Consider the following 27,821-nt stretch of genomic DNA (forward strand, 5'->3'; position numbering starts at 1 on the left):
GCATAAAGTTTACATCACAAGACAGAACAATCAACATCGCAAGACATATTTACCATTACAAATATATAAAATAAATTAAAAATGTTACAACTGCAACAAGGAGCAAGAAGCAGTACAAAAGATCTACATCAAAGGACAAACAAAATTTTCTAACAATAAATATTATGAAAATGAAGTACAGAGAGCTTCAGTTATTTTACTTTGGTTTCTGAAATATTTGAGGCTTTGAGCCACTTTCTTTACCTCAGAAAGAAAACATCTTAAAGAGGTTCAGCATTTTTTCCACTTACAGCAATGAATTTGATATTTACCCATTAGTAAAATAAAGATCACAACATCAGAGAAAGAACAATGTAAATCAGCTTTGTAAAATAAAATATCTTCTAGAACAATAGGGGGGACTGAAATCATCTTTAATGAAAGCCAAGTATGGATGTCAAACCAGAATTTAAAAGTAAATTCACAAGAAAAACATAAGTGATCGAGTGTTTCTGGAGCAGATCTACACTTGTCAACATCAAAGTTAAATCTTTTTTGAATAAACTAATTCACAGGATATATCCTGAATACAATTCTGTAATGAGTTTCCTTAACCTTTGGTGCTACAGGATATTTAAGAGAAAAGGTAAAAGCTTTGTCCTCTATAAGGGTTTAACAACTCCTAGATGATCACACTTCAAATCACCAATGATAAGCGTTTAAATTGTTTGTAAATAAGCTTGATGTTACATTTACCATCGAAAATATCAACATTTGATATTTTTAAAAATGTAAGGAAAGTTACAAGTATACATGGGAGATTAAAACAATTACTTTGAATTAACCTATACAAAGCAATAGGTATAGCCTCGCAAATTTCAGTATAACCTTTATGTGTGATTTTAACTCTATAATTATTTAATAATCCGTTTTGAGATAGTAGCAGTCCATTTTCATCTAACAAATCATTAATAAATATAATGCCTTTATTGTATCAGTCACTTTTAAACAATGATTTTCTGTTAATAATAACAGCCCTTTTATTCCAAAGAGTGGATTTATGAGGGGAAAAATATGGGTAAATATAATTTTCCAAAAAAGTAGTGCTTGCTTATGAAAATTAGACAGCGTCAAAGGAAGTTTTGAACAATCATAATCATATCTTAATACAAATTCAATGCCAACAATTTTTTAAACAAATTATTTGGGATATGATACCATATTGAATAAGGCTTAACTAAACACTCTTTCAATCATTTAACTCTAAAAGTGCCATGAAGACATTCAAAATCGATAGCTTTTAAACCTCCATATTCATACTCTTTGATCATATGATTCTTACGTAAATAATGTGATTTATTTTTCCAAATAAATTTAAGTAATATTGAATTTATAGATTTAACTATTTTGGGAAGAGTATAAAGGATAAGTTAAATATATAATTTTAGATAATCCCAGTCAAAAGAATTTTACCCTATATGGAAAGGTCTCTAGCTAGCCAATAATTTAAGGATTTTTTTCACGCCATCCATTTTAATATTAAAATTTGCACATTCTCTATTAACAGAATTTTTGGTGATGGTAACTCCCAAGTATTTAACTTCTTCTTTTACTAGAATACCCTCTTATTCTCTTAAAGTACAATTCAAAATAGTTAATATTCCACATTTTCTTAGGTTTAAGGTGAATTCAGAAGCTTTAGGAAACAGAAATTTTGACAAGAGCTAAAGGGAGCACCTCCCTTTTTTTAAGAATTAATAGTGTCATCAGCAAACTGACTTAAACTAAAAGTCCTACCAGGTATATCAATACCTAAAGTGTACTCTGAATTTTTTAAATATAATGACATAAGTTCAACAGCTTTATTAAAAAGAAAAGGTGAGATGGGACATCCTTCACTCAAAAAAATGATTCTTGCCTGTAATTGAAATTAAGCAAACAATTTAAATAAAGTTTGTTTAAAAAAGTATAAAATAACTATTATTGTTTCAAATTATGCTGTCTCAACATGAATTTAATGGACTCGAAACAAACCTGCTCAAATTACATAAACTATACTTAATTGGTTGCCGTAAAGAGCGAATGCAGAGGTTGCGCATGCACGTAATTTAAAAACACTGAAGGCGCCAGGACGGGCATGCGCATCGCTTAGGAACACTGAAGGCGCCAGGACAGGCATGCGCATCGGTTAGGAACACTGAAGGCGGGCTAAGCGCGAGGAAGACAACGGTAGCAGAGAAGTGACAGTGAAGATCTGATCGGGAGAGTATACAAGGTAAGATATTTTCTTCATTTGTGATTGATGTGTAAACTATTTTAAGACGTGATTCTTTTATGCGATTGATATTGATTCATCGTCACATAGCGAATTAACTGACATTGGATATTTTCGGCCGTCACTTGCATTTTTAAAATTAACCATCGTTTGAGTAAGTTATGTGTATCCTTTTTCAGTGAAGCAGATTGCTTGCATGATTTAAAAAACAAAACAGAAAAATTTTGCATCATTTCGACGTAATTCACTTTGCAAGCACGTTGACTATTTTTACAGTCTATGGTTAGAACACGTTAAACTTTATAATTTCTAGTAAAATTATCATTTCTAGTAAAATATATTAATCTGTTATCACCTATCTGCAATTTGGGTCACTTTAAGCTATATATGGTCTACTATATTCATCTTAGGAAGACTGCACTTGTAACGTAACTTAATAATAATAGATTAACGTTAATGTTAGCAATCTCCACGTAACTTTATATTTCTCATGTTTATGCTTTAAAAATATGACGAAGCGTTGTACAAACTCGACATTATTTGAAAGTTGCATGTACAAGATTGTTGGATTATGTCATACTAAAGTCGTGTACTGGAAGTGAAAAATGTAACGTTAACGTTAGCAGCTACTTGTAAATGTTTATTTAAAACATATTGTGTATGTAAAAGTTAGTTGATCGTGCAATTTTTTTTTTTATTTAAAAAAATGTAATTTCATTACAAAACTCTAATTATATGTCATTTTTACCATTTCAGAGATCTCATCGTTGTGACATTCCACATTGTCTCCAGTTTGGGACAATCACTCAATTACAGTAAGTGTTTTTGTTTATATATATATATATATATATATATATATATATATATATATATATATATATATATATATATATATATCTTGTTTTATTTTGTAAAATTGTTACTTTTCTCACACTCACATGTTTTACTTTTAGATATGTGAGTCTTGAGAATGTGGCAATGTAAAGTGTGTGGCACAGAAAGTATCCAGTAGGTATGAGTTATTGAAACATTCTAAGCTCAAACATGGACATTTTGGGGCAAGGTTCAGGCATCCTTGTGTATACAATACATGTCCTTGCACATTTAAATCATGGAATAACCTTTTAAGTCATATATACCGTGCACACGTTGATCAGTCATCTTCAAAACAAAATCAGTTAGCTACATTTTCATGTCAGCTGTGTACATGCATTGAGTCAAATGAAAGAGATTACTTTAGTCATCTAAATGAACATCTGCGTAAACATGAAACTGACTTGTGTATTTAAAGAGTGTACATTTAAAAGTAACATTTATAACACATTTCATACACACAAAAATAGGAAGCACAATCCACATTGTCTAACTGACTTTAAATTAACTGTTGTCACAGTCACTGTAGACTGTCAAGAGTCAGCCAGTTCTCCCATTGATTTACCCACATGTTCAACAGAATTTGTGTTAGAGTCATGCAATGATGCTAATACTGATGAAGATGTTTTTAAGGGAAGTGTTTTTAATATTGCCCTTGTTTTATTAAAGTTGGAAAACATTTTGCATGTCCCAGCCACCGTAGTTGATGAATTACTTCAGGAACTACATTATTCATTAACTTCAGCATCAAATCAAGTCACTTGTAGCATAATTTCTGACATTTTTAAAAATCACAACTTAGAAATTGATGAATTTGTCATTCAAGAGCTTTCTGAAGCAGCAGGCAGGTCAAATCCCTTGGTTAAAGCCATAGAAAAAGGTGGTCCCCTTGCCACTGCTTTCAAGCGGAAGCAATTCTACAAAGAACATGTAACAGTTGTAGAGCCAATTGAGTTTATCCTTAATCAAAAAAGTCGAAAAACCTATCACTATATACCAATTTTGCCTTCTCTTCAGCTGTTGTTTAGTTGCAGTGATATTTTACAGTGTGTTATTGGGGACCACGAGAAGCAAAAAACTGATTCAGGGGCAGACAAAGAACAGCAGTATAGGTCAATCAGAGATGGACTTTATTGCAAGGAAAACACATTTTTTTGTGGAGAGGAATTAAAAATATCACTGTCATTGTACATTGATGATTTTGAACTCTGCAACCCCTTAGGCACTTCACGTAAAAAGCATAAACTTTGTGGGGTCTACTGGATTTTGAATAATTTGCCACCTGGATGCAGCTCCACACTTTCATCTATCTATCTGGCAGTTTTATGCAAGACTGAACATGTAAAGTCATATGGATATGGTACAATTTTGGAGCCCCTTTTACAGGAATTGATTACTTTAGAGAGTCACGGTGTCTACCTTCCAGGGCTTGGACGGTTTGTGAAAGGTACAGTCCAGTCTGTCATTGCAGATAATTTAGGGGCCCACAGTTTAGCAGGCTTCATAGAAAGCTTCTCTGGTGAGTACTTTTGCAGGTTCTGCATAGGGAAGAGATTGGAGATTCAAGCTGAATCTGTTCTGACTGGCGACTTTGCCCTTAGAACAAAGGAAATTCATGATGCACATGTAGCATCTGCTAAAGAAAACTGTAGCATTTTGTGGAGTAAAAAGAGGTTGTGTGTTAACAGAGAATTTATCTCACTTTCATGTTACTAGAGGCTATCCACCGGATATTGCACACGACCTGTTTGAGGGTATTGTACCATTTGAACTTGCACTTTGCTTGAAAGAGTTTGTTTCCAAGAAGTACCTGTCTCTTGATACTCTAAACTCATTGATTTTGAACTTCCCTTATAAGTGGGGTGATAAAACCAATAAACCACACGTTATTCCATATACATATGCCTCCAAGAAGACAATTGGAGGTAACGCACATGAAAATTGGAATTTAATGAGATTGCTTCCATTCATCATTGGAGACTTGATACCAGAGACTGAGCCTGCTTGGATCATACTTCTTGATTTGAAAGAAATAGTTGAACTTGCTGTAGCCCCTATTCATAACGAAGAAACAGTAGTCTACTTAAACTGCAAAATTGTAGAGCACAGACACAGATTTGTTGAACTTTTTCCAGCACAACTGTTACCAAAACATCATTATGTGGAGCATTATCCACAAATGATTCAGTTTTTTGGACCTCTAGTAGGGCAGTGGACTATGAGGTTTGAGGCGAAACATAGCTTCTTTAAGAAAGTAGCTCGCCACACAAATTGTTTTAAAAACATAACGCTCACACTGGCTGCCAAACACCAGCAAATGATCGCTTATCAGATCCATTCTTGTAGCCTTAAGAAGTCCAGACTAGAAGTTACTAGTGTCTCCACACTTTGTGTGGATGTTTTAAACAAGGAAGTGGTAGAAGGCTTAAGACAGAAATATCCAGGGATTAATGAAGTTCATCTGGCAAAAAATGTGACAAACAATGGAATAAATTATAGAACTGGTATGCTGATTTCGTTTGGGTAAGCAGGTGGGCTCCCAGAGTTTGCTGAAATTCTTCAAATCTGTATTGTCAAAAGCAGACTGAATTTTGTTGTGAAGGTACTGTGTGCATGGTATCAAGAACATTTTAGAGCTTTTCAGTTAACTGTCTCTCCTGATAGAGAGGTTGCCCTGGTTGATTTAGATCAGCTAACGGATGCTTATCCACTGTATGATTATATGGTAGGAGGAAGACGAATGGTGACCCTGAAGAGGCACATCCTCATTTAAGGTAATGTATTTATCAAGTGTTTTGTGTATAATAAGTAATAAAATTGTATTACTGACTTTGTCATATTCTGCTTCATACCCTCTTATAGAAAAAAGAAAGATGTCGAGTCCAGTCAATCTAAGGATTGTTTTTGGTGGGGATGAAGATGCAAGAAAGCTTGCACTTAAGACAGGAATCCCAAAGTCTGTGGATGAACTTGTCCTTGAAATAATGACTGTTTTTGGTGTAAAGCAAAATTTCAGGCTCCAGTACAAAGATAAGGACTTTGGAAATGAATACATGAATCTCACATCAACCACTCAAATTGAAGACAGGGATACCCTGAAAGTGATTTTTCTGTCAACTGATGACTTTAACTCCTGCATGCATGAGACTGCACCTGGGGCCTGGTTTTTCAAAAGTAATCCACTAGGATTTTGGATAAGGGATTGGATCAAATCTTGAAAATGGGTTTTTCAAAAGAAAAAACGGATTACATAATCGGATATTATTTAAATCGGACGTTTTAATTAAAATTCATTTAAAACAAAAACATGCAGTCACACATCCAAGTGTAAAGTTCATGTAAAAGTTTTATCAAAATAAACTGTCAAATCATACTTACAGTTGAGCTCAAAAGTTATAAGAGTAATAACTTAGAGTAATATAATTATAAGAGTAATAACAAAATGTGTGTTTAAAAGTACATACCTAAATATTATGGCCAGACAGAATCTGCTAAATATTTTTGCTATTTCTGCTGGGACTTTTGTAAAAAATCTGCGGAATGATTTTAGGATTATCATAACTAAAAACAGATAAAAACTATATATATATATATATATATATATATATATATATATATATATATATATATATATATATATATATATATATATATATATATATGGAATAAAAAATTATATCTTCAATTTTATTTAATATTTACAATGCAAATCAAATTAGATCCACTTATTTGGTAAACAAAGCAAGTATCTCATATATCTATTAATGTTTCTACTGAAAGGCAGAAAATACTACTTTACCAACTGTAAATAAATCATATGAACATTTTAATATTACTATTATTATATTACAATAATATTAGTAAAATGAATTTAAAAACTGAGTAAATCTAAATGTACACACATTTACACAATTAAATACAAAGACTCAATGATGGGCTAAAAATCTGTAGAAAACTGCTGATTTCTGCGCACGCAGATTCCGTGTGGGCCTACTGAATATGTTTCAGACAAAATAGAAAATCATATTTTGATTAAAAAATTCCCCTATATAAATTTTATATATTTGATTATAATGATTCTTAACCCTGGTTTAAACTGACACATGAACAAATAATCAGAATATTCACATTTTTTGGAACTGAGATGTTTATTAATCCTATAAAGATCCATTTTTATACCATATACATGTTTTTATAAATTTATTAAATATCATATTGATACATTAGGCATTTTGGTAACCTTTTGGATTTGTGCTCAAAACTAGTTCAATTTAGTTCCAAAAAAGTTGGCCCATAATATTTTGATAAAATAAAACATTTCAGGCAGTTTTTCTCTATTTTTTTATCTTAAACATTGTACAGTCTTTTTTATTTCACTTTGTGAAAGGTGTGATAGCAGTTTCAGTCAATTGTTCATGCGAAGACAGACCTTACACCCCTCACATATGCATGTGAGAAGTGATTACATTTTAAGTTCTTTTGCCTCCCATATCTATCATTTTGTTTTGACAAATGTACAAAAAGTACAAAAACAAGACATGTCAAGGTGCTATAATCATTTGGTGCGGAAAACGGAACTAAGAAGAAATTTGGGTTGGGATGAGATGTAATTCTTTACATTAGTGTGACTTTACATTAGTGTAATTATACTTTTACTATTTCATACAATTTCAGTTGCGTTCAGAACTTTGACATGTTGATGATAAAAAAAATAGAGGGGGTGGGGGGTGGGGGTTAAGGGGGGCGCAAAACTTGAAATCGCATACCCCTCAGTAAATGTGCAGTTGCGCCCCTGTGTATAGGCCTCCAGCAAAGTAGAAAGAGTTTGGCCTCATAAAATAATCCCCCAAACAGCTGTCAAAACTGACCAAAAACAATACATTTTATTCCGTCACTAATTTATATATATATATATATATATATATATATATATATATATATATATATATATATATATATATATATATATATGTATTCATGGAATGGAAAATATTCCATTCAATGGAAAATATTTTTCTTATTAGAATATTTATTAATGATGATAGCAATGATTACAGAATAAACAAAAATTCAAGAAATGGCAATGACTCAACAATTGCAAAAAGAGACTGAAAGGGCAGAGGCACAGCTTCACCTGGCAGAAAAACAACTGACTCTAACCAAACTGCAGCAAACCAAGGCCAGACTTGAGATCCCCCTCCTAAAGGATACGCTTCACATCAGATGAGGAAGTCTGAGATTATTGTGGAGTTTTTGACATTACGTCTTTTTTAAATTAACATCTATATTTGAAACTTATTATAAATATCCTCAATGTACAGTGTTTGTGTTGTAGGTCTCAGATAAGTGGACTGCTGAAAGAGGATGGGGTGGGCTTTTTCTTGTTTTTCTTATTTATTATTATTATTAATTTAATATTTATTACATTTTCTTAGTTTTAATTAAAAAAAAATAATTATATTGACCCCACGCTGGCTATTCTACTTGTCGCTCTTTACATATCTATAGTTCTACATTGTGATGTCCTATCCTGTTTGAGCACTGGTAATCCAGATTTAGTGATCCTGAAAAGTTCCTATCCAGATCAGATTGATCCAATCCAATGTTGCTTTGAAAAACTGGCTCAAAAAGTAAGCTGGATTATGTGATCACAGATCGTAAAAACAGAATTACTAAATCTGGATCAATTTGATCCGGATTAAACCTTTTGAAAAACCGGGCCCTGATGTACCGTCCTGTTCCAGCATTCTTGTTCCTTTGCACAAGACAACCTGTAGCTCTGACTCTCCTAACACAAGACATGCTAGCCCTTGTGAATTTGACTCAGTCTCAGAAGTCTACTTGTCTGAGGACTCATTTTCCAGCAGCACCGAGACTGTCTTGATTTAGTCTCCGGAGTCAAGAACCAGTTCTTGGCCTCAGGTTTTTGTAATTCCTCGTTTTTCTTGTTCTGCTGAAATTCAGCTTCAGAGAGCTGACACAGAGTTCAACAAAAGTGAAATGCTACTTATTCCACCACCAAAATTAAGATCTGACATTCTTGAAGGCATGGCTGAGGAGATCTTTAGGTATGCTGCATACCCCACTGATAGTCAGCTTGATCAGGCAGCTGAAGCCTTGATAAATGTCCACCCTTGCTTGAGGGAAAAGGGAACTCGCACTGGTCATGAAGGATGGAAACACTATCTAAAGATAAAGATGGCTAATTTCCGCTCAAAACTCAGCAAGATTGGACACCCAGAAATCACTGTAAATTCACTTAGGAACAAGTGTGAAGGTCGGGGTAAAGCAGCATCAAACATCAAAAAGCCAAAAAAGGCTGAGGTGAATTTCCTTCCCTGCCTTCCAAGAGGAGAAACAGCTGATAGTATGGAGAAGGAAAGAATTGCTCTCTTAACTGAAGTGAAAAAAAATAATAATGAGGCAGTTATAAAAGAAAAAATGCACTTGACCTTCTCCTATAGGCGACAAGAGTTGGTTGAGGACTTGCCAATGGTTTCTGATTTACAAAGTAGATGGCCTGCCCTGTTCACAGTCAATGAAGTAAGTGTTGGTGATATTTACACAATTATTTTCTAAATTTCAATTCATTTCTCCACAATACATCTACATTTCATCATCTACCTTTGCTTTATTTCTTTCAGATAAACGCAGAATTTATGAGGATAACGACTGTGCCTCTTCTGTCAAAGTTTTTCGCGCAGCTGGACAAATACACTGCTGATCTACAGAAGGTTTTCAGCAGCAAAGGAGGTGCTTCTGGACAGAAGATATCACGCATCATGACAGTTGCAGACAAGGTGTGGTAAATTGCATTACATTAAAAGATACATTAAAACTCTGAGTACATAAGTTTCACTCTCTATGTCGCGCATTTCATATGAGTTTGCAGCAGATCTAATGCTCTGTAAACTCCTTGATGAGCATGTCAGTATGCTTTTGTGGAAACAGAGTATAAACCAAAATCCTTGAACTGAAAACCCGCCTTAAAAAATTTTAAGATGTAACATTAATTTTATTTTAAATATATTTATATAAATATGGGCCAAGTTATCAATTCTCATTAATGCATTTGAAAAGTGTTTTGTCAGCAACAAATGCAAAATATTCACAAGCTGAGATCATGAGCTGAGGTTCAATGAAGCTCTCATTAATGTGATAGTTTACCCCAAAATTAAAATGACTTCATCATTTACTCTCTCATGTTTTTTTTTTTTTTACTTTTAGGAGATTCTTTTAAACACAAAAGAAGATATTTTGAAGAATGCTGGTTATTGGTACACATTGACTTCCATAGTTGGGAGAAAAAAAACATGTTAATCGTTGCCACCAACCAGCATTCTTCTAAATATTTTTTTTAGAATAGAAGAAAGAAACTCAAATAGGTGTGTAACAAGGGTTTGCTTTAAGGCTTGTCCCAACCTACTGGAAGTTTTACTTCATATTTAACATTTAACAGTAATCACTATAGTTACTATATTAGTCAATGTTACCAATAATAATAAATAACAATCACAAATGAATACAAAATTAATGTTATTTTAACAATTATTGCACAACACAAAAATGCAGCAGATTAATATCAGTCAATTTAATATGTTTTATTTTCTATTTATAGTATAGTTCTATTTTTGACCAGGTTTCAGTGTCACACATTTCTTCCACCCCATACAGACAAATAAAACAGTTTTTGTAAATCACTTTCTTTAAAACACAAAACTGCAGATTCCTACACTTTGTCAACATTGCAACATATAAAACACTCAAAAATGTATAATTGCCACAAAAAATTTACATTACAAACAGAAACAAAACTTGTTCAGAAACTTCATCTATGTGCTGGATATATTTCCAGGTCTGGGGTGTTGTTTCCTCATCAGGAATGCATCACTGGTCTTGTGATCTTACCCCCATGTTGGTTTTATATTTTAATATTGTATAATTTTGTCTAATTTTCAGTGTGGTGACATACACATCAAGCGAGATTGTGTCATACAGAGTCTGTGTGTGTACTTCAATGAGGACATGACAACAGTTGTCAAAGAATTCGAGGTTTGTATACATATGTCTAAAGAACCTAACATACATTGACAGTCTAGATGTTGCCAGTATTTAACTGAAATTTAAAAGTATTAATGTTTTATTTATTTATTGTTATTAAATTATTTAATATTTATTTACTTGTTTATTTTAGGATAGCAACCCTAAAGAAGCAGAAGCAAGAATTTCTGAGACCACTCTGGGGCTTTTTGTGATTCGCAAGGAAGGTGCTGGTGCTGAGGAGGAGCCAAGTGATGTTGGAGTTGTGATAGAGGGTGTAACGCTGCTAGAGAACCTAAAGAGTATTTCCTTTGGATTAGTAATTCTCTTTGGACTGATCTACGCTCTCAATTTAAGCTATCCTCAAGGTCTCAAGTTCACATTTGAATTCTTTCAGAAGGTACTGATGAACTTAGATGGCAGCAAGCTGTCCCCAAAGGTACAAGCACTTAAAATTAAAATGTTTCAGTGAATAGGACATTCACTGTTTGCCTACATGCCTTCAACTGGAACAACATTGAAAACCTTTAGACAAGAATGCCCTAAAATATATATTTCTACCGACTGATGACACTAACTCCAGTATGCCATGGACTGCACTTTCTTTTTTCTTTTTTTTAATCTCTGAAACTTTTAAAACAGGATATGTTACCCATTTTACTTTTGCGTCCAGGAAGCCAACGGATTACTTCTTTTCCAGATGTATTAAGACTGTCTTGGTTACATCTCCAGCCTCAGAATAGTAGTTTTTCATGTTTTTATGTTCTTCTGAAATGCTGGTTTAGAGGACTAAAATAGTTCAACAAAAGTGGAATGCTACTTATTAAACCACTTTAAGGTTTTAATCGGGCCAGTTCAAGTAAAAAATGAAAATATACTCACTATTTACACTCCCTCAATTGATTCCAAACCTTTATGAATTTCTTTCTTCTATTGAACACAAAATATATTTTGACATTAACTTCAATTGTAGGAAAAACAAATACAGTGAAAGTCAAGGTTTCCAGCTTTCTTCAAAATATATTATTTTGTGAGCAACAGAAGAAAAAAAACAATAAAAGTTTGAAACAAGTGAAAGGTGAGTAAATGCTCATTTTCAGGTGAACTTTTCCTTTAAAGCCACGACTGGGAATTCAGCATTCCCATCTGCTGCGAGTAGGACTTGTTTTGCTGTTCTAAATGCTGAAAATTGTAAACCTGTTATATGTATTAAAAAGTGACGCAAACTTTAGATATGTAAAGTAAAATGATTGCTTTTTTAAATTTATTTTATTTCATTGCATTTTGTGTTTAGGTGTTATTTCATTATTGTATTGTCATTTTATTGTTAAGGGTCATTGTTAATTGTTTTAACAAACATTTAGAAAAAGAAGGGATCATTTACTTTTGTGTTATAGATCAGGAGAGAACATTGTTTACCATACTATGAGGTAACATGACAATGTAACTTTGAAAATGTGAAATTAATGTTTGATGTTGAATTATGTTTCCTTGTTGATGCCTGTTACTTGTAGGCAAACTAAAAATCTCATCTCGGGCCAAATATGTTTATAAAACTCAACTGTAATTCCGTATATGCCTGGATTTTCCATTGGATATTTTAGAAATAGCAACATCAAGTTCAGAGATAACAATGTCAGATTCCATCCTTTCACGGAAGCTGTTATCTATAATAGGAACTTTATCTTTTAAAAAGGAAAAGAAAAATTCACAATCACTCTCTTTAAATTTTGATTCATATAATAACATGAATAGATGTGATCATCAATCAAAGTTTTCTCTTCACTTACATTGTTATTTATGCTACGTTTATTAATAGTTTTTGAAGCTTGCCTTTGCTTTACTAAATTTAAAAAAATGTATGAAGAATTTTCCCCCCTCCTCTATCCATTTCACTCTAGATCGTAAAGCTCCTTTAGCTTTCTCTGTATAATAATCATCCAACTCTGATGGCAAAATACGAAGTTCATTTTGTTCTATATCTCCAAGAAAATCTTTATCACCAAGGTCATTTAATCTAGATAAAACTGTTAACTGTCTTTTTTCCTAAGAGAGGAAAACTAGCTCATTGAAGCATAGTCATTTTTTAACTTGATTCATTTTTCAATTTGAGAAAAGCATGTGGCAAAAGAAAACCAAGCGGCAAATAGGGAGAAAAGCATTTGCCAAATGCTTATTTAAAAAGCTGTTTAAAATGTGTTTTGTGATTTATTAATACAATTTTTTACTGTTTGATTAATCAGCCTTTAAAACATGAATTAAATAAAAATACAGTAATAAAAGTGTCTATTTATTTATACATTTAAAATGTTTTTGTAATGCATTATTTTATTGCTTAATTAAATGATATTTAAAAACACAATTCAAACATATCTATTTATTTGTCCATTTAAATTGTGATTTATTCATGTACATTTTTATGCTGGGTGAAGCAGTGGCGCAGTAGGTTATGCTGTCGCTTCACAGCACAAAGGTCGCTGGTTCGAGCCTCGGCTCAGTTGGCGTTTCTTTGTGGAGTTTGCATGTTCTCCCTGCATTCACGTGGGTTTCCTCCGGGTGCTCCGGTTTCCCCCACAGTCCAAAGACATGCGATACAGGTGAATTGGTAAAGGCTAAATTGTCCATAGCGTATGAGTGTGTGTAGATGTTTCCCAGAGATGGGTTGCAGCTGGAAGGGCATCCGCTGCGTAAAAACTTGCTGGATAAGTTGGCGGTTCATTCCACTGTGGCGACCCCGTATTAATAAAGAGACTAAGCCGACTAGAAAATTATGACATTTTTATGCTTCAATAATTAAATTGATCATTTAAGTCTTTGTTTTTCTAACTAGCATTCCTGATCCTGAAGTCTAAACATAAACAACAACAGAATAAAACACAAATAAAAAAAAGTGTGAGACCATTATACTACATTTATTCATGCAGCAATGCATGCTGGGATATTTGTACTGTGCCTCACCCAGCATGCATTGCAGTATGAAACATTTAAATTGTTACCATTGTTGAGGTACAAGGTCTGATTCATGAGGTCTGAGTGTGTATTTGTCATAACTGAACTGTTTTTGTATGTTATTTCTTAACTGTTAAGTATTTATGTAGGTATCATATCTGTTTCCACTTCTCAATTAAATTAATATCCGCAACTAAGCATAAAATCTATTGCATGAGGCCTTTTATCCAGATTTAAATCAGAACTAGTTTCAGTCAAATAGATTAATCTATCTATTGACATGCCAACTTTATTGCTATAATAAAAGTGTTTTGTAAACTCTGTATTACAGCTCTTAGAGAGTCTGAATTAATGGGTTCAAGGGTGAAGAGCCCAACTAAACCAGCCCCTCATTCCATTACGGTGACACAAAAAATACCTAAATTTCTGTTGGATCTCAATGAGAATAGTATGAAAGTCAAATCAGTCAGTATTAAGTTAGTCTGCTGTTGTTTGTGGAGTTGTTTAATGATCCTCTGCTGAGACTGAAAGTGTTTTACTTTACTTGATTTTATTTAATGTTGTAACTCAAGTCACTGTTTGTGTTTCTTGTTTCTCTTTCCTTCAGTGATTGTGATTATTAACAGCAGGTGTTCATCAGTGTCTGAATTAACTCATTAGTGTTCATTAACTCTGTCAGGTGAACTATATTGGTGAACTAGTGTATGAAATTGAACAAGGACACAAAGTGTGATTTCAAACACAGACTTCAAAACATTGAATCTGAACTCTGTTAGCTCACAGTTTTCTGCAGTTAGTTACTTTCTCGAAAACAAAAATGTTACCCAGAATGCACTGTTTTAACAAAATATTACTGTTTTAGTGAAAAAAACATTCTTTTACCGTAGAATCTGACCGTTTTTTAACAGCAATTTTTTACAGTGTGAGGTAACAGATGGATATTCTATTGATGGAGCAGGTGGAGGAAGTGGCTTTGGTGCTGGTCCAGATTCCTCATCATCTCATCAAAATTAAATGGATATTTGTTAAAATAGATTATAATCGCATTTGACTTTTTTCCACTTGAAATGACAATCTTTTTGCTAAATTAAAAGTATTTTAAAGGGTGACAATGAGATTAATAGACCTATACTAGTTTAAAAAAATATATTTTTTCAGTTTTTATTTTGCCCACCTAACATTGCTGTTAGTAATAGTAGTCACACACACACACACACACACATATATATATGTATATAAATATATATATATATATATATATATATATATATATATATATATATATATATATATATATATATATATATATATAATTTGAAAGAACGGATAGCTGAAGTGCTTCAGTAGTCTCTGTTGAGTACTGGAATTAACATGTAAGCTAACAAATCACTCATATTCTCATTCACAATAGAGATACTGGGTTTCCCATACACAGATTTATTTGTAGTAATGTGGGAGTTTTCACATGAACATTTCTTCAAAGGAAACCAGTTGTTTACAGAAAGTTTCATTGTCTTCATGAAGAAAACTAGTTTCTTTTCTAAAATCAGTCCATCAAAATAAATGTGTAGTGTTTTGAAACCAAAGTCTTCATTTGTTACCCACAACACATCAAGATTTGATCAAGTCAAAATCTCATAATCTGACACAAATCTGATCTGTTGTAAATGGCAAATGGCATTATGTAGTCTGATCAGGGCTTTATGGAGTCTGCATCAGTCTCTCACTGTCATTGCAAGTTCACACCGGCCGAGTTTAGGTGGATTTTTATTCACCACCAAGTTTTGTGAAACTGCAGACAAAAGCCCAAAATTGGAGGCAAATCTGTGTTTGTTCAAGGGAGTGACAATCAAACAATGTGAATAATCAAAAACACAATCTAAGGGTGTAGGACAGTTTTCTCTGCATCTCCTCAAACATTTTCTCCTCCCTAATCTTTCTAATTCTCTTTTGAGTGCAGACCATTTGATTGCAGTGTGCAATGTGCACAAATTTGGTTTTCAGTTCATAATAACTTGAAACACATATAGAGTTATTTTGCTTTCTTGCAGCCCTGTAGAAACTCTCACAACCTGGTACATCTTCACCCCTCTTCAGTTATTGAGTTTAAATCTTCAGGTTCAAAGGGTTTCATTCCAGTAACTTGAGATCTATTCAAGAGTTCACACTTGTCCCGAGATGCTATCCCATGCTATCCCGGGAAAGCCTTAAGCTCTGCTAGACAAGGCCTCATTTTTGCTCTCCATTGTGAAGCTTCATATGATTGACGAGGCTTCTTTTATGTTTGAAGACCTTTCCACACTCACTGCATCGAAAACGCTCGCCTGAGTGAATCTTCATGTGTTGCTTAATGGAGTCTTTGCATGAGAGACTCTTTCCACAATGATTGCATGTAAACACTGTGGTTTCAGTGTGACCATTCGTGTGATTCATGATTCTAGCTTTGGTTGTGAAGCTCTTTCCACAATGAGCACATGCAAACGGCTTCTGTCCGGTGTGACTTATCATGTGGTGTTTGAGTGAGCCTTTATGTGGGAAACTTTTACCACACTCAGTGCATGTGTAAGGTTTCTCTCCAGTGTGAATCCTCATGTGGAGGGTAAGGTTTTGTTTCTGAGAAAAACCTTTCCCACTCTATGTACAAATAAAGCTTCTCTCTCCAGTGTGAGTTCTTATGTGGACTTCAAGGTTGCCATTTTGCTTATAGCTCTTTCCACACTGAGGGCAAGAGTAAGGCTCCTCCCCAGTGTGAATTCTTCTGTGCACTGCCAAGTTTCCTGTAGAATAGAAGCTTTTTCCACACTGTTGGCATGCGTACAGCCTCTCTCCAGTGTGAATTCTCATGTGCACTTTTAAGTTTCCTGTATTATAGAAGCTTTTTTTCACACAGTTTGCAGGTGTAAGGTTTCTCCCTAGTGTGGTCAAGGTTTGGCTTTTGACTGAAACTCTTTCTACTCTGTTTACAGCTGTAATTACACCTAGACTTGGATTTCCGAGGTTTTCCGTGTGATGAAGTCTTTTTAGTGAGTGTGGGTTTTTCATCAGTCATTATTTCTTGTTGTTTCTCTTTTATTTCATTCCATTGATGTGTCTCTTCTTTGAGCACCATCAGGTCTTCAAAAACGAACAAAAAAGTGAACTTTAGTATGAAGGCTTAAAGTGGCAAGCATGAAATGGATGTTTACCCTAAATATTAAAATGACCTTACTATTTACTCTCCATCATGTGGTTTTAAACATTTCCTGTCTTCTGGAACACAAAGTAAGCCAGCATTTTTATCACAATATCTTATTTTGTCTTCAACAGAATCAAGAAACTCATCAAGGTTTAAAACCACACAATGGAAAGTAAATGGTGAGGCTATTTTCATTTCTGTGTCAGAAAGTCATACCAACACTGACTCACATAATCAACACATCTCTTGACTCTGGTTTATTCCCCACTGTATTACTACTGTAATTGTGAATCTTTACTGTTCCTGTTTCAACAGTGTGCTCTTGCTAAAAGGAGCAATGGCAGAGAGAGACTTCCAGTGCAGACTTTGTTAAGATGCTGCAATCTAATCGTGGGAAAGACACTTGCTCCTGAGCAGATTCGAGCTTGGGGATGTGTTGCTGTCACACCAACAAGTCTGCCGTGAGTTTCAAAGAACACATTATACTGACTAGTTGCCAACTTAAATGTACTTTCTTATTTCCAGCGTTCACTGAGACTCACACACACACTCAAGCAGTTTGGCCATGTTTAAAACCTTTTCTGGCAGCTGTAGGATTCGAACCCACACCCCCGAAGAGACAGGAGCCTAAATCCAGCGCCTTAGACCACTACGAGCAGAAGCGTGCAGTATCACTTTGCAAGTCTGTTTGCTCAAGCAGAGAGGTCATTCTCAAGCATCCTAAAAGGACTGCCTGGCAGCGGATGGGATTCGAACCCACACCCACAAAGAGACTGGAGCCTAAGTCCAGCGCCTTAGATCCCTTGGCTACGCTATCCCAGATGACTCCATGCAGTGGTCCCTTTTCTGCCCAATTTTACGGAAGCAGAGAGGACGCCGAGCTTCCTAGTGATGCCCTTCAACTTTGGCCAAGGAGTCTACGTTTGGATGTGAGTGAAAGCATGCAGTATTACTTTACAAGTATGTTTGCTCAAGCAGAGAGGTCATTCTCAAGCATCCTAAAAGGACTGCCTGGCAGCGGTGGGATTCGAACCCACACCCCCGAAGAGACTGGAGCCTTAACCCAGCGCCTTAGACCGCTCGGCCACGCTACCTTGCCAAGCTGCTCTCCCTGAGCAGTTTTCGCACCAACTTGTTTCACGTAGCGCTACAGCGCTGGGAAATCAGTTGAATTTGGCCATGCATTGCTGGAGCTCCTCCACAAAGAAAGAGAGCTGCTTAATACTAGCTTAGGAAGCACTCCCACCTTCCTGTCAAGCACAGTTCTGTCTCTATTAGAGCACACTTCAAGGCAATTGAAGTCTACTCCAAACGGCAGCCAGCTGCAATGCATTTAAGCACCTGATTACAAGGTAACTGTTATTTCACAAAAGAGTGAAAGTTACTGATTCCATCACAGCAGACTCCACATTGTTGTTGTTATTATATTCAAATCCAGTTATAGAGTATTACTACTCTAATTGTGAATTTTTACTGTTCCTGTTTCTATAGGGTGCTCTTGCTAAAAGGAGCAATGGCAGAGAGAGACTTCCAGTGCAGACTTTGTTAAGATGCTGCAATCTAATCGTGGGAAAGACACTTGCTCCTGAGCAGATTCGAGCTTGGGGATGTGTTTGCAAGTCTGTTTGCTCAAGCAGAGAGGTCATTCTCAAGCATCCTAAAAGGACTGCCTGGCAGCGGATGGGATTCGAACCCATACCCACAAAGAGACTGGAGCCTAAGTCCAGCGCCTTAGATCCCTTGGCTACGCTATCCCAGATGACTCCATGCAGTGGTCCCTTTTCTGCCCAATTTTACGGAAGCAGAGAGGACGCCGAGCTTCCTAGTGAAGCCCTTCAACTTTGGCCAAGGAGTCTACGTAAGGTAACTGTTATTTCACAAAAGAGTGAAAGTTACTGATTCCATCACAGCAGACTCCACATTGTTGTTGTTATTATATTCAAATCCAGTTATAGAGTATTACTACTCTAATTGTGAATTTTTACTGTTCCTGTTTCAATAGGGTGCTCTTGCTAAAAGGAGCAATGGCAGAGAGAGACTTCCAGTGCAGACTTTGTTAAGATGCTGCAATCTAATCGTGGGAAAGACACTTGCTCCTGAGCAGATTCGAGCTTGGGGATGTGTTGCTGTCACACCAACGAGTCTGCCGTGAGTTTCAAAGAACACATTATACTGAATAGTTGCCAACTTAAATGTACTCTCTCATTTCCAGCGGTCACTGAGAACACGCACGCACTCAAGCAGTTTGTCCGTGTTTAAAATCACATCTGGCAGCGGTGGGATTTGAACCCACGCCCCCGAAGAGACTGGAGCCTAAATCCAGCGCCTTAGACCCCTCGGCCACGCTACCCTAGTTGTATTCTTGCAGTGGTCCCTTTTCTGCCCAATTTTACGGAAGCAGAACAGCAGAGAAGACGCAGAGCTTCCTAGTGAAGCCCTTAAACTTTGGCCAAGAAGTCTACATTTGGATGCGAGCTGAAGCGTGCAGTATCACTTTGCAAGTCTGTTTGCTCAAGCAGAGAGGTCATTCTCAAGCATCCTAAAAGGACTGCCTGGCAGCGGATGGGATTCGAACCCACACCCACAAAGAGACTGGAGCCTAAGTCCAGCGCCTTAGATCCCTTGGCTACGCTATCCCAGATGACTCCATGCAGTGGTCCCTTTTCTGCCCAATTTTACGGAAGCAGAGAGGACGCCGAGCTTCCTAGTGAAGCCCTTCAACTTTGGCCAAGGAGTCTACGTTTGGATGTGAGTGAAAGCATGCAGTATTACTTTACAAGTATGTTTGCTCAAGCAGAGAGGTCATTCTCAAGCATCCTAAGAGGACTGCCTGGCAGCGGTGGGATTCGAACCCACGCCCCGGAAGAGACTGGAGCCTTAATCCAGCGCCTTAGACCGCTCGGCCACGCTACCTTGCCAAGCTGCTTTCCCTGAGCAGTTTTCGCACCAACTTGTTTTACGTAGCGCAACAGCGCTGGGAAATCAGTTGAATTTGGCCTTGCATTGCTGGAGCTCCTCCACAAAGAAAGAGAGCTGCTTAATACTAGCTTAGGAAGCACTCCCACCTTCCTGTCAAGCACAGTTCTGTCTCTATTAGAGCACACCTCAAGGCATTTGAAGTCTACTCCAAACGGCAGCCAGCTGCAATATATTTTAGCACCTGATTACAAGGTAACTGTTATTTCACAAAAGAGTGAAAGTTACTGATTCCATCACAGCAGACTCCACATTGTTGTTGTTATTATATTCAAATCCAGTTATAGAGTATTACTACTCTAATTGTGAATTTTTACTGTTCCTGTTTCTATAGGGTGCTCTTGCTAAAAGGAGCAATGGCAGAGAGAGACTTCCAGTGCAGACTTTGTTAAGATGCTGCAATCTAATCGTGGGAAAGACACTTGCTCCTGAGCAGATTCGAGCTTGGGGATGTGTTTGCAAGTCTGTTTGCTCAAGCAGAGAGGTCATTCTCAAGCATCCTAAAAGGACTGCCTGGCAGCGGATGGGATTCGAACCCACACCCACAAAGAGACTGGAGCCTAAGTCCAGTGCCTTAGATCCCTTGGCTACGCTATCCCAGATGACTCCATGCAGTGGTCCCTTTTTTGCCCAATTTTACGGAAGCAGAGAGGACGCCGAGCTTCCTAGTGAAGCCCTTCAACTTTGGCCAAGGAGTCTACGTAAGGTAACTGTTATTTCACAAAAGAGTAAAAGTTACTGATTCCATCACAGCAGACTCCACATTGTTGTTGTTATTATATTCAAATCCAGTTATAGAGTATTACTACTCTAATTGTGAATTTTTACTGTTCCTGTTTCAATAGGGTGCTCTTGCTAAAAGGAGCAATGGCAGAGAGAGACTTCCAGTGCAGACTTTGTTAAGATGCTGCAATCTAATCGTGGGAAAGACACTTGCTCCTGAGCAGATTCGAGCTTGGGGATGTGTTGCTGTCACACCAACGAGTCTGCCGTGAGTTTCAAAGAACACATTATACTGAATAGTTGCCAACTTAAATGTACTCTCTCATTTCCAGCGGTCACTGAGAACACGCACGCACTCAAGCAGTTTGTCCGTGTTTAAAATCACATCTGGCAGCGGTGGGATTTGAACCCACGCCCCCGAAGAGACTGGAGCCTAAATCCAGCGCCTTAGACCCCTCGGCCACGCTACCCTAGTTGTATTCTTGCAGTGGTCCCTTTTCTGCCCAATTTTACGGAAGCAGAACAGCAGAGAAGACGCAGAGCTTCCTAGTGAAGCCCTTAAACTTTGGCCAAGAAGTCTACATTTGGATGCGAGCTGAAGCGTGCAGTATCACTTTGCAAGTCTGTTTGCTCAAGCAGAGAGGTCATTCTCAAGCATCCTAAAAGGACTGCCTGGCAGCGGATGGGATTCGAACCCACACCCACAAAGAGACTGGAGCCTAAGTCCAGCGCCTTAGATCCCTTGGCTACGCTATCCCAGATGACTCCATGCAGTGGTCCCTTTTCTGCCCAATTTTACGGAAGCAGAGAAGACGCCGAGCTTCCAAGTGAAGCCCTTCAACTTTGGCCAAGGAGTCTACGTTTGGATGTGAGTGAAAGCATGCAGTATTACTTTACAAGTATGTTTGCTCAAGCAGAGAGGTCATTCTCAAGCATCCTAAAAGGACTGCCTGGCAGCGGTGGGATTCGAACCCACGCCCCCGAAGAGACTGGAGCCTTAATCCAGCGCCTTAGACCGCTCGGCCACGCTACCTTGCCAAGCTGCTTTCCCTGAGCAGTTTTCGCACCAACTTGTTTTACGTAGCGCAACAGCGCTGGGAAATCAGTTGAATTTGGCCTTGCATTGCTGGAGCTCCTCCACAAAGAAAGAGAGCTGCTTAATACTAGCTTAGGAAGCACTCCCACCTTCCTGTCAAGCACAGTTCTGTCTCTATTAGAGCACACCTCAAGGCATTTGAAGTCTACTCCAAACGGCAGCCAGCTGCAATGCATTTAAGCACCTGATTACAAGGTAACTGTTATTTCACAAAAGAGTGAAAGTTACTGATTCCATCACAGCAGACTCCACATTGTTGTTGTTATTATATTCAAATCCAGTTATAGAGTATTACTACTCTAATTGTGAATTTTTACTGTTCCTGTTTCTATAGGGTGCTCTTGCTAAAAGGAGCAATGGCAGAGAGAGACTTCCAGTGCAGACTTTGTTAAGATGCTGCAATCTAATCGTGGGAAAGACACTTGCTCCTGAGCAGATTCGAGCTTGAGGATGTGTTTGCAAGTCTGTTTGCTCAAGCAGAGAGGTCATTCTCAAGCATCCTAAAAGGACTGCCTGGCAGCGGATGGGATTCGAACCCACACCCACAAAGAGACTGGAGCCTAAGTCCAGCGCCTTAGATCCCTTGGCTACGCTATCCCAGATGACTCCATGCAGTGGTCCCTTTTTTGCCCAATTTTACGGAAGCAGAGAGGACGCCGAGCTTCCTAGTGAAGCCCTTCAACTTTGGCCAAGGAGTCTACGTAAGGTAACTGTTATTTCACAAAAGAGTGAAAGTTACTGATTCCATCACAGCAGACTCCACATTGTTGTTGTTATTATATTCAAATCCAGTTATAGAGTATTACTACTCTAATTGTGAATTTTTACTGTTCCTGTTTCAATAGGGTGCTCTTGCTAAAAGGAGCAATGGCAGAGAGAGACTTCCAGTGCAGACTTTGTTAAGATGCTGCAATCTAATCGTGGGAAAGACACTTGCTCCTGAGCAGATTCGAGCTTGGGGATGTGTTGCTGTCACACCAACGAGTCTGCCGTGAGTTTCAAAGAACACATTATACTGAATAGTTGCCAACTTAAATGTACTCTCTCATTTCCAGCGGTCACTGAGAACACGCACGCACTCAAGCAGTTTGTCCGTGTTTAAAATCACATCTGGCAGCGGTGGGATTTGAACCCACGCCCCCGAAGAGACTGGAGCCTAAATCCAGCGCCTTAGACCCCTCGGCCACGCTACCCTAGTTGTATTCTTGCAGTGGTCCCTTTTCTGCCCAATTTTACGGAAGCAGAACAGCAGAGAAGACGCAGAGCTTCCTAGTGAAGCCCTTAAACTTTGGCCAAGAAGTCTACATTTGGATGCGAGCTGAAGCGTGCAGTATCACTTTGCAAGTCTGTTTGCTCAAGCAGAGAGGTCATTCTCAAGCATCCTAAAAGGACTGCCTGGCAGCGGATGGGATTCAAACCCACACCCACAAAGAGACTGGAGCCTAAGTCCAGCGCCTTAGATCCCTTGGCTACGCTATCCCAGATGACTCCATGCAGTGGTCCCTTTTCTGCCCAATTTTACGGAAGCAGAGAAGACGCCGAGCTTCCAAGTGAAGCCCTTCAACTTTGGCCAAGGAGTCTACGTTTGGATGTGAGTGAAAGCATGCAGTATTACTTTACAAGTATGTTTGCTCAAGCAGAGAGGTCATTCTCAAGCATCCTAAAAGGACTGCCTGGCAGCGGTGGGATTCGAACCCACACCCCCGAAGAGACTGGAGCCTTAACCCAGCGCCTTAGACCGCTCGGCCACGCTACCTTGCCAAGCTGCTCTCCCTGAGCAGTTTTCGCACCAACTTGTTTCACGTAGCGCTACAGCGCTGGGAAATCAGTTGAATTTGGCCATGCATTGCTGGAGCTCCTCCACAAAGAAAGAGAGCTGCTTAATACTAGCTTAGGAAGCACTCCCACCTTCCTGTCAAGCACAGTTCTGTCTCTATTAGAGCACACTTCAAGGCAATTGAAGTCTACTCCAAACGGCAGCCAGCTGCAATGCATTTAAGCACCTGATTACAAGGTAACTGTTATTTCACAAAAGAGTGAAAGTTACTGATTCCATCACAGCAGACTCCACATTGTTGTTGTTATTATATTCAAATCCAGTTATAGAGTATTACTACTCTAATTGTGAATTTTTACTGTTCCTGTTTCTATAGGGTGCTCTTGCTAAAAGGAGCAATGGCAGAGAGAGACTTCCAGTGCAGACTTTGTTAAGATGCTGCAATCTAATCGTGGGAAAGACACTTGCTCCTGAGCAGATTCGAGCTTGGGGATGTGTTTGCAAGTCTGTTTGCTCAAGCAGAGAGGTCATTCTCAAGCATCCTAAAAGGACTGCCTGGCAGCGGATGGGATTCGAACCCACACCCACAAAGAGACTGGAGCCTAAGTCCAGCGCCTTAGATCCCTTGGCTACGCTATCCCAGATGACTCCATGCAGTGGTCCCTTTTTTGCCCAATTTTACGGAAGCAGAGAGGACGCCGAGCTTCCTAGTGAAGCCCTTCAACTTTGGCCAAGGAGTCTACGTAAGGTAACTGTTATTTCACAAAAGAGTGAAAGTTACTGATTCCATCACAGCAGACTCCACATTGTTGTTGTTATTATATTCAAATCCAGTTATAGAGTATTACTACTCTAATTGTGAATTTTTACTGTTCCTGTTTCAATAGGGTGCTCTTGCTAAAAGGAGCAATGGCAGAGAGAGACTTCCAGTGCAGACTTTGTTAAGATGCTGCAATCTAATCGTGGGAAAGACACTTGCTCCTGAGCAGATTCGAGCTTGGGGATGTGTTGCTGTCACACCAACGAGTCTGCCGTGAGTTTCAAAGAACACATTATACTGAATAGTTGCCAACTTAAATGTACTCTCTCATTTCCAGCGGTCACTGAGAACACGCACGCACTCAAGCAGTTTGTCCGTGTTTAAAATCACATCTGGCAGCGGTGGGATTTGAACCCACGCCCCCGAAGAGACTGGAGCCTAAATCCAGCGCCTTAGACCCCTCGGCCACGCTAGCCTAGCTGTATTCTTGCAGTGGTCCCTTTTCTGCCCAATTTTACGGAAGCAGAACAGCAGAGAAGACGCAGAGCTTCCTAGTGAAGCCCTTAAACTTTGGCCAAGAAGTCTACATTTGGATGCGAGCTGAAGCGTGCAGTATCACTTTGCAAGTCTGTTTGCTCAAGCAGAGAGGTCATTCTCAAGCATCCTAAAAGGACTGCCTGGCAGCGGATGGGATTCGAACCCACACCCACAAAGAGACTGGAGCCTAAGTCCAGCGCCTTAGATCCCTTGGCTACGCTATCCCAGATGACTCCATGCAGTGGTCCCTTTTCTGCCCAATTTTACGGAAGCAGAGAGGACGCCGAGCTTCCTAGTGAAGCCCTTCAACTTTGGCCAAGGAGTCTACGTTTGGATGTGAGTGAAAGCATGCAGTATTACTTTACAAGTATGTTTGCTCAAGCAGAGAGGTCATTCTCAAGCATCCTAAAAGCACTGCCTGGCAGCGGTGGGATTCGAACCCACACCCCCAAAGAGACTGGAGCCTTAACCCAGCACCTTAGACCGCTCGGCCACGCTACCTTGCCAAGCTGCTCTCCCTGAGCAGTTTTCGCACCAACTTGTTTCACGTAGCGCAACAGCGCTGGGAAATCAGTTGAATTTGGCCATGCATTGCTGGAGCTCCTCCACAAAGAAAGAGAGCTGCTTAATACTAGCTTAGGAAGCACTCCCACCTTCCTGTCAAGCACAGTTCTGTCTCTATTAGAGCACACCTCAAGGCATTTGAAGTCTACTCCAAACGGCAGCCAGCTGCAATATATTTTAGCACCTGATTACAAGGTAACTGTTATTTCACAAAAGAGTGAAAGTTACTGATTCCATCACAGCAGACTCCACATTGTTGTTGTTATTATATTCAAATCCAGTTATAGAGTATTACTACTCTAATTGTGAATTTTTACTGTTCCTGTTTCTATAGGGTGCTCTTGCTAAAAGGAGCAATGGCAGAGAGAGACTTCCAGTGCAGACTTTGTTAAGATGCTGCAATCTAATCGTGGGAAAGACACTTGCTCCTGAGCAGATTCGAGCTTGGGGATGTGTTTGCAAGTCTGTTTGCTCAAGCAGAGAGGTCATTCTCAAGCATCCTAAAAGGACTGCCTGGCAGCGGATGGGATTCGAACCCACACCCACAAAGAGACTGGAGCCTAAGTCCAGCGCCTTAGATCCCTTGGCTACGCTATCCCAGATGACTCCATGCAGTGGTCCCTTTTTTGCCCAATTTTACGGAAGCAGAGAGGACGCCGAGCTTCCTAGTGAAGCCCTTCAACTTTGGCCAAGGAGTCTACGTAAGGTAACTGTTATTTCACAAAAGAGTGAAAGTTACTGATTCCATCACAGCAGACTCCACATTGTTGTTGTTATTATATTCAAATCCAGTTATAGAGTATTACTACTCTAATTGTGAATTTTTACTGTTCCTGTTTCAATAGGGTGCTCTTGCTAAAAGGAGCAATGGCAGAGAGAGACTTCCAGTGCAGACTTTGTTAAGATGCTGCAATCTAATCGTGGGAAAGACACTTGCTCCTGAGCAGATTCGAGCTTGGGGATGTGTTGCTGTCACACTAACGAGTCTGCCGTGAGTTTCAAAGAACACATTATACTGAATAGTTGCCAACTTAAATGTACTCTCTCATTTCCAGCGGTCACTGAGAACACGCACGCACTCAAGCAGTTTGTCCGTGTTTAAAATCACATCTGGCAGCGGTGGGATTTGAACCCACGCCCCCGAAGAGACTGGAGCCTAAATCCAGCGCCTTAGACCCCTCGGCCACGCTACCCTAGCTGTATTCTTGCAGTGGTCCCTTTTCTGCCCAATTTTACGGAAGCAGAACAGCAGAGAAGACGCAGAGCTTCCTAGTGAAGCCCTTAAACTTTGGCCAAGAAGTCTACATTTGGATGCGAGCTGAAGCGTGCAGTATCACTTTGCAAGTCTGTTTGCTCAAGCAGAGAGGTCATTCTCAAGCATCCTAAAAGGACTGCCTGGCAGCGGATGGGATTCGAACCCACACCCACAAAGAGACTGGAGCCTAAGTCCAGCGCCTTAGATCCCTTGGCTACGCTATCCCAGATGACTCCATGCAGTGGTCCCTTTTCTGCCCAATTTTACGGAAGCAGAGAGGACGCCGAGCTTCCTAGTGAAGCCCTTCAACTTTGGCCAAGGAGTCTACGTTTGGATGTGAGTGAAAGCATGCAGTATTACTTTACAAGTATGTTTGCTCAAGCAGAGAGGTCATTCTCAAGCATCCTAAAAGGACTGCCTGGCAGCGGTGGGATTCGAACCCACACCCCCAAAGAGACTGGAGCCTTAACCCAGCACCTTAGACCGCTCGGCCACGCTACCTTGCCAAGCTGCTCTCCCTGAGCAGTTTTCGCACCAACTTGTTTCACGTAGCGCAACAGCGCTGGGAAATCAGTTGAATTTGGCCATGCATTGCTGGAGCTCCTCCACAAAGAAAGAGAGCTGCTTAATACTAGCTTAGGAAGCACTCCCACCTTCCTGTCAAGCACAGTTCTGTCTCTATTAGAGCACACCTCAAGGCATTTGAAGTCTACTCCAAACGGCAGCCAGCTGCAATGCATTTAAGCACCTGATTACAAGGTAACTGTTATTTCACAAAAGAGTGAAAGTTACTGATTCCATCACAGCAGACTCCACATTGTTGTTGTTATTATATTCAAATC

The 27,821-nt window shown here is 38.6% G+C and overlaps 2 protein-coding genes, 1 long non-coding RNA gene, 11 other non-coding genes and 1 pseudogene across 14 annotated transcripts in view; 2 read left to right on the plus strand and 13 right to left on the minus strand.

Annotated features, from left to right (window-relative positions):
- Positions 1-27,821, minus strand: part of znf1046 (zinc finger protein 1046) — a 659,651-nt gene that overhangs the window by 457,486 nt on the left and 174,344 nt on the right. The gene's annotated exons all lie outside the window — the stretch shown is intronic.
- LOC108183433 (uncharacterized) lies at positions 2,190-6,387 on the plus strand. Its single transcript, XR_001798322.4, has 4 exons — positions 2,190-2,254; positions 3,011-3,069; positions 5,857-5,901; positions 5,990-6,387. It is a non-coding gene; the product is annotated as an uncharacterized lncRNA (long non-coding RNA).
- Positions 8,636-13,996, plus strand: LOC110439630 (uncharacterized). The gene is made up of 4 exons (XM_021475781.3): positions 8,636-9,670; positions 9,772-9,927; positions 11,087-11,179; positions 11,322-13,996. The coding sequence occupies exons 1-4, from the start codon at positions 9,128-9,130 to the stop codon at positions 11,637-11,639; spliced, it is 1,110 nt and encodes a 369-aa protein (XP_021331456.3). The 5' UTR covers positions 8,636-9,127; the 3' UTR covers positions 11,640-13,996.
- On the minus strand, positions 15,526-17,858 carry LOC137491420 (uncharacterized; annotated as a pseudogene).
- Positions 18,304-18,385, minus strand: trnal-aag (transfer RNA leucine (anticodon AAG)). Its single transcript has one exon. It is a non-coding gene; the product is annotated as a tRNA-Leu (tRNA).
- On the minus strand, positions 19,560-19,641 carry trnal-uag (transfer RNA leucine (anticodon UAG)). Its single transcript has one exon. It is a non-coding gene; the product is annotated as a tRNA-Leu (tRNA).
- Positions 20,123-20,204, minus strand: trnal-aag (transfer RNA leucine (anticodon AAG)). The gene has a single exon. It is a non-coding gene; the product is annotated as a tRNA-Leu (tRNA).
- trnal-uag (transfer RNA leucine (anticodon UAG)) lies at positions 21,379-21,460 on the minus strand. The gene has a single exon. It is a non-coding gene; the product is annotated as a tRNA-Leu (tRNA).
- trnal-aag (transfer RNA leucine (anticodon AAG)) lies at positions 21,942-22,023 on the minus strand. Its single transcript has one exon. It is a non-coding gene; the product is annotated as a tRNA-Leu (tRNA).
- On the minus strand, positions 23,198-23,279 carry trnal-uag (transfer RNA leucine (anticodon UAG)). Its single transcript has one exon. It is a non-coding gene; the product is annotated as a tRNA-Leu (tRNA).
- Positions 23,761-23,842, minus strand: trnal-aag (transfer RNA leucine (anticodon AAG)). Its single transcript has one exon. It is a non-coding gene; the product is annotated as a tRNA-Leu (tRNA).
- Positions 25,017-25,099, minus strand: trnal-uag (transfer RNA leucine (anticodon UAG)). The gene has a single exon. It is a non-coding gene; the product is annotated as a tRNA-Leu (tRNA).
- trnal-aag (transfer RNA leucine (anticodon AAG)) lies at positions 25,580-25,661 on the minus strand. The gene has a single exon. It is a non-coding gene; the product is annotated as a tRNA-Leu (tRNA).
- Positions 26,836-26,917, minus strand: trnal-uag (transfer RNA leucine (anticodon UAG)). The gene has a single exon. It is a non-coding gene; the product is annotated as a tRNA-Leu (tRNA).
- trnal-aag (transfer RNA leucine (anticodon AAG)) lies at positions 27,399-27,480 on the minus strand. Its single transcript has one exon. It is a non-coding gene; the product is annotated as a tRNA-Leu (tRNA).

Source organism: Danio rerio, chromosome 4 (assembly GCF_049306965.1).
Source record: "Danio rerio strain Tuebingen ecotype United States chromosome 4, GRCz12tu, whole genome shotgun sequence".
Lineage (NCBI taxonomy): Eukaryota > Metazoa > Chordata > Actinopteri > Cypriniformes > Danionidae > Danio > Danio rerio.

Coding starts and splice junctions, on each gene's coding strand:
- LOC110439630 (XM_021475781.3), top strand. CDS start 9,128: ATGCTACTTATTCCACCACCAAAATTAAGATCTGACATTCTTGAAGGC. Junction 9,671..9,771: donor CCCTGTTCACAGTCAATGAA/GTAAGTGTTGGT, acceptor TATTTCTTTCAG/ATAAACGCAGAATTTATGAG. Junction 11,180..11,321: donor CAGTTGTCAAAGAATTCGAG/GTTTGTATACAT, acceptor TGTTTATTTTAG/GATAGCAACCCTAAAGAAGC.